This window comes from Podarcis pityusensis, assembly GCF_964106645.2.
Source record: "Podarcis pityusensis genome assembly, chromosome: 7".
Taxonomy (NCBI): domain Eukaryota; kingdom Metazoa; phylum Chordata; class Lepidosauria; order Squamata; family Lacertidae; genus Podarcis; species Podarcis pityusensis.
In genome coordinates, this window is record NC_138031.1 from 7,637,500 (window position 1) to 7,643,979 (window position 6,480).

At 39.5% G+C, this 6,480-nt stretch overlaps 1 protein-coding gene across 1 annotated transcript; it reads right to left on the reverse strand.

Annotated features, from left to right (window-relative positions):
• Positions 1-3,056: 3,056 nt before the first annotated feature.
• Positions 3,057-6,256, reverse strand: LOC308481716 (mas-related G-protein coupled receptor member H-like). The gene is made up of 2 exons (XM_081014345.1): positions 6,121-6,256; positions 3,057-4,113 (listed from the first exon to the last, which is right to left on the reverse strand). The coding sequence occupies exon 2, from the start codon at positions 4,068-4,070 to the stop codon at positions 3,099-3,101; it is 972 nt and encodes a 323-aa protein (XP_080870471.1). The 5' UTR covers positions 4,071-4,113; positions 6,121-6,256; the 3' UTR covers positions 3,057-3,098.
• Positions 6,257-6,480: the final 224 nt, after the last annotated feature.

The following is a 6,480-nucleotide window of genomic DNA, read 5'->3' on the forward strand; positions in this document are numbered from 1 at the left end:
GCTGCAATTGTTGCATTTAAAAACAATGTTTTATCTTGCTTATGTATTTCTCTACCTACAATACCTAATAAGAAGGCTTCTGGGTTTTTTTTAAAAATAAATGTATATTTCAACATTTTTAAAATTTCATTATACATCATTTCCCAGAAAGCCTTCACCTCCTTACACACCCACCACATATGATAAAAGATACCATCTTTTTCTTTACTTTTCCAACATTGGTTATTTGTTCTATACATTTTTGCTAGTTTAACTGGCATTAAATACCATCTATACATCATTTTCTTTACATTTTCTTTGAGCAAACTGCATGCAGTAAAATTTATTTCATCTTTTCACAATCTTTCCCAATCTTCTAAAAGTATGTTATGCCCAATATCTTTTGCCCAATGTATCATTACAGATTTAGCTTTTTCATCTTTCGTATGCCATTCCAAAAGTAACTTATACATTTTTGACAACATTTTTACTTTATAACTTAATAAATCCAATTCAAACCTAGATCTTATATATTCACATACCTGCCCGCGAATTGTCTCGCCAGAGTGGTCCATGCTCTAGTTATCTCACGCTTGGACTACTGCAATGCGCTCTACGTGGGGCTACCTTTGAAGGTGACCCGGAAACTGCAATTAATCCAGAATGCGGCAGCTAGACTGGTGACTGGGAGTGGCCGCCGGGACCACATAACACTGGTTCTGAGAGATCTGCATTGGCTCCCAGTACGTTTCCGAGCATGATTCAAAGTGTTGGTGCTGACCTTTAAAGCCCTAAACGGCCTCGGTCCTGTATACCTGAAGGAGCGTCTCCACCCCCATCGTTCAGCCCGGACACTGAGATCCAGCACCGAGGGCCTTCTGGCGGTTCCCTCATTGCGAGAAGTGAGGCTACAGGGAACCAGACAGAGGGCCTTCTCGGTAGTGGCGCCCGCCCTGTGGAACGCCCTCCCATCAGATGTCAAAGAGATAAATAATTACCTGACATTCAGAAGACATCTTAAGGCAGCCCTGTTCAGGGAAGTTTTTAATATGTAACGCTGTACTATTTTTAACATTGATTGGGAGCCGCCCAGAGTGGCTGGGGAAACTCAGCCAGATGGGTGGGGTATAAATAATAAATTATTATTATTATTATTATTATTATTTTTCTTGTGGTCTTCATAAAACACTTCATTTATTTGATGATAATGCAGTCAATCATTTATCAATGTTTTTATATCCTCATAAGATATTAATTTCCACTGGTTATCCATCTCTATCACCAAATCTCCATAGGTAGCCCAACCTTTCCCCATATTTAACCTTTTTATAGTTGTTGCCTCTAACGGCAACAGCCACCAGGGTGTTTTACATTCTATTAAGTCTTATATCTATTCCACACCTCATATATTGATTTCAGAATAATGTGGTTCAGAAAACCTTCATGGACTTTTACCTTTTCATACCATAAATATGTGTGCCACCCAAATCTATTATCAAAACCTTCCAAATCTAATAAATCTATATTTTTTTTTTTTTAAAGCAATTTATTAAATTTTACAATAAAAATAAACATGATAAACAATGTAACATTGATCTTAACATATTTTCACATTTTCTTTGGACTTCCTCACATCTCCCGCTCCCATTTTCATCGTTAAAACATTTTGTCAGCAATTTATCCTCTTATTTAAATTCTTATATCCCTTCTATATTTCCTAATCTTATAATTCTCAGAAGAAGCTAAATTTCACAGTCTTACTTATTTTCTTAAAAACTTCTAAATTTAGTGGTGCTCAGTTATTTTGATCTAGCATCTTATTTAACATTCACTCAAATTGCAATACTTTTGTAAATAGTTCTTAAATTTCTTCCAGTCCTCCTCAATCCTCTCTTCTCCCAGGTCACGGATTCTGCCGGTCATTTCAGCCAGTTCCATGTAGTCTATCAGTTGTATCTGCCATTCTTCCAGTGTGGGTAGATCTTGAGTTTTCCAGTGTTTTGCGAGAAGTATCCTTGCTGCTGTTGTTGCATACATAAAAAATGTCTGGTCCTTCTTTGCCACCCCTTGGCCGACAATACCCAAAAGGAAAGCCTCTGGTTTCTTAGTGAAGGTATATTTAAATACCTTTTTCAGTTCATTATAAATCGTTTCCCAGAACGCCTTCACTTTAGGGCAAGTCCACCAGAGGTGGAAGAACGTTCCGTCACACTCTTTGCATTTCCAACACTTATTATCAGACAGGTGGTAAATTTTAGCAAGTTTGACTGGGGTCATATACCATCTATAAATCATTTTCATTACATTTTCTTTCAGGGCGTTACATGCAGTAAATTTCAATCCATTACTCCACAACCTCTCCCAGTCCTCAAACATGATATTATGCCCAATATCCTGTGCCCACCAATAAATCTATATTTTTTAACAATATCCAATCCCTTAAGCAACAAAGGCAAGAAGCTTCATAATACTATTTCAAATCTGGTAGAGAGAAACCTCCTCTCTTTTGGTATCTGTAATTAATTTAAATGTTATTCTTGGTTTCTTTCCTTGCCTGATATATACTGTAATTACTTTTTGCCACTCTTTAAAATCACGAACACCATTTATAATCTCCTGTGTCTTCCAACATGGAAATAAATCAAAGGGTTAACAGAGCTGTTCAGGCAGGGACAAAAGTGGTCGTAATATAGGATCTAGGGAGCTTCTGAACTGAAAAAAAATAATGCTGTTGCATAAGGCATTCAAAGTGTGTGTAAAAGTTCCATTCTGCCAGCCAAATCTACCTTCCCACCTCAGCCTACATCTTTCCCCAGCAGCTCCAACTGCAAGCTAAGAGCTCCCTGAATACATTAAATGCTCTTCTCATGAATGGACCCAGGCTTCCTCCAGAGTTTTATACTATCTAGATTTATAAAATAATAATAATAAGAAGAAGAAGAAGTTCATCAAGTCCATCCATCTGTTCAAGACTGAGATTCTATGCACACTCTGAAATCAACAGTCAGCACTGAGCACAGGTCAACCAGGTTACAGACAGAAAGTTTGTAAACTTGGAACTAGATTGTGTCATCAGAATCACAATGATAAAAACATATTTTGGCAATATTTTTGAGCCATCATAACTGAGTTTCCAAAGAGATCTCCCCTGCCTCTGCAGGGTTTTCATCCTCTTTGAAAACATTCTGTAATGTGGCTTTCATGCTCTGCCTACACCTGCCTCTTTTCTGTCTTCCAACCAGGAAATAAATCAAAGGGTTAATACAGCTATTCAGACAGGTGAGTAGATAGATATATTGAAAGAAAAAAAGAGGTACTGAATGAATAACATAAAGAGTGATGACAACGGCATTGAGTGGAAAAGAAAAAATGATGAAGAAGAAGAGAGCAAGCAGGACAATAATTAGAAGTTTTCCCCTCCTCCTCTGGTGTGATTTAAAGCAGACCCTGATGAAAAGGATCAGAGTGGAGACAGTCATGAGTGGGAGGCAAAGGAAGCCATTCACAATAAGATGAATTCGCACTATAGTAGACACGTTTAAATCAGCCAGGAGGAGAGTGAATCTAATTGCAGGGAAAATAGAAGAAAGTCCCCATATTGAGGCACAAACATATTTGGACATATTTGGTGGTCGGTGGCATCGATGCCAAAGTGGGAAAAGGACAGCCACACACCTATCAATGCTGATGGCTGTCAGTAGAAGTTGACCAGTGGTGTACATAAATAGGAAAATCAAGAAAAGCATGTAATCTGCAAGGTAAGTGGAGAAGTCTGCTACCACTATCAAACATATTATATGAATAAACACAACGGTGAGTAAACCAAAGTCAGCTATGGAGAGGTTCAGGATGTAAGTGGTCAAAGGAGTCCTCTTAATGGAGAAGCCAAGCAGCCAGATCACAGTCCCATTCCCCAAAAGCCCCAAAATGGTGATTAAAAGGTAGCTGATATTCAATATATACTGTTCTAATGTCAATCCTGAATCATTATCAATGTTGCTATTGTTAGAGAGAACAGTTCCATTGTCCGTTCCGTAATATTCCTCTCCAGCATTCATTGGGGACGGTGATGGGAGGGTGTAATTGACCATCGTGATCAATCTTTGTTTTTCTACTTTGTCCGGTGTTTTCCTGCTGGAAGAATTTAGAGAATGGTAGAATTAGTCTTTATTAATGGAAATAAGCAAAGACAAAGCTAAAGCTTTGGAGATTAGTCTTTCATACTTTGTAGCTATTTTGGAGTGGGTGGTTAAGGTGAAATGACTTGCTCTTTAGTTGCCAGGTAAAGGGGCCAGTGGAGCTTGCAGCTACCTGAATATATTTGGGCTTTCAGAGCGTCTCTATGATAGGGTTCCCATATTCCCCAAAGTAAAAATGCTTCCCAGGGCAAGGAACATAGCTCTGTGGTGCAACATCTGCCTCCTGTGCAGAAGGGTTCCATCCCTGGCATCAACCATTAGGGCAGACCCTTATCTGAAACCCTTGAGAAGTGCTGTCAGCCAGAGTCACACAACCATAGAATCTTAGAGTTGGAAGGGACCCAAGGGTCATCTAGTCCAACCCCCAGCAATGAAACAATGTAAAGCCATACTGGGGAAGTTGGAAAGAGCTAATGTGGCATTGTGATTCCAATTTTGGAGTAAGATTTGGGAGACCAGCCATCAAATTCCCACACAGATATAAAACTCACTGGATAACTTCAAACCAGAGTTCCTCAGCCTGACCTTCCTCAAAGGTTTCTTGTGAGGAAAAAAAGAGGAGCAAGACAAACCATGTACACCACCTTGAACTCCTTGGAGGAAAGGTGGGTATAAATAAATAAATGGACTAAATTTTAGGAGGCAGCTTCCTATACTTTCCTGTTTCTAAAACCTCATACAGAACCTTTCACAGCTGGGTTATCTTTTAATCTTTTAACCCCAGGAATCGAAGCTGTACTTGTCAATCATCATCATAATCAATGCTTAATTCTGCCACACCAATAACTCGTCTTTCTGCTCCTGCAAGTGAAGAATTTCTAACTTGAGCTTTTCTCTTACCTGTGATTAACGTTGGATCAGATAATGTGATAAAGAGAGCGAGAGAACCAGAAGTAAGTAATCCTGTGCTAGAAGATTTGCAGACACCAATGCAACTTCCACGTCTTGAGGAAACATTCAATGCATTTAAGAGCTCATGACAAGATGTGCTGGAATATGCTTGTTTGCCTTCATTTATCCTTAATTAGTTTGCCAGTGTCATGTGACAAGAGAAAAAACATTATCATTGGGTTGTCAATATAATGTTTAGAGGATTGTGATCATGCACAGTAACAGCTCCATTTGTAAAATATACAAAAGTGCTTTGAAAGGCTCCATTACACTTCAAAAGCCTGCAAGTAAGTTTTAAGCACTGAGAAGCACTTTGCTCCCCACGCAGGAGATTTCCAAAACACCGGGGGAAAGAGAGCCCAGCTAATGGGCTGGAAAGAGCAGGATGATGGTACAGTAGGGATGTTGTTGTTATTTAGTAGTTTAATCGTGTCTGACTTTTCATGATCCCATGGACCAGAGCACGCAAGGCACTCCTGTTTACATATAGCCAATCTACTCCCACTCTTAATCAGAGAATCCTCTATGGATAAAAGTAGGATGCTTGAAATCTCTCAAGCCTCTTTGCTCCCAGATGCAAGCTACATAAATTCTATGTGTGGCAGGAGAGAGTGCAGGAAGGTAAGGAAGGCCCTTCTCATGGCAGAATGGGGGTGAATGGGAAGGATGAAGGCAGTAAAAGGTGCAGCAAGGATTTGTGAGTACATTTGCTCCTCTGCTTCAGGCAGCAAAATGTCTTGCACCAGCACTAACACATCACATCCTTTCTTTTAGTTTTTTCTCCTTCTCTTTGGTGTCCGCACATATTTCTTTTCCTTCATGCTCCTCCTCAAAGGCAACCTTTATTGCGAAGCTTCTGGACTCCTTTTTCTTCATCTGTCCTTCCCACCCAACCATACACGCATCAATTCTCAAGCCATGCATATGTTCAAACCTCTGAATAAATAAATATAGAAAACTGCCTTGTACAAGACAAGACCATTATTCTACCTAGCTCAGATTGCTGACAATGACCAGCAGGGATATAGGCAGGAATCATTCCTATCCCTACCCGGAGCTGCCACTGGCTGAATCCAGGACATTCTGCAGGATAAGCCAAAGCCCTGCAGATGAGGATATGAAGTCAACAAGGTGACAGGCAACAAAACCCAAAGCTATGTATATTTACTAATGACGAACTAGTTGAATCTCTTGCTCATGGGTGAAATATTATGTACACTATGAAAGCAGTAGCCCAATTGAACATAGGTCAACAAGGCTAAATACAATGCAACAGAAACTTATGGGCTCAGTCTAAAAACAAGAATGTTTTTAGAGCTCTAATGATACATCTAGACATGATCTTTTGGAACCATCACAACTATGTTTCAGCAGCAGTCTCCTCTTCCTCTGGAGAGTTTTCCTCAACTCT

Bases quoted from the DNA above. Each gene is read 5' to 3' on its own strand.
- LOC308481716 (XM_081014345.1), bottom strand. From the start codon at position 4,070: ATGGTCAATTACACCCTCCCATCACCGTCCCCAATGAATGCTGGAGAG.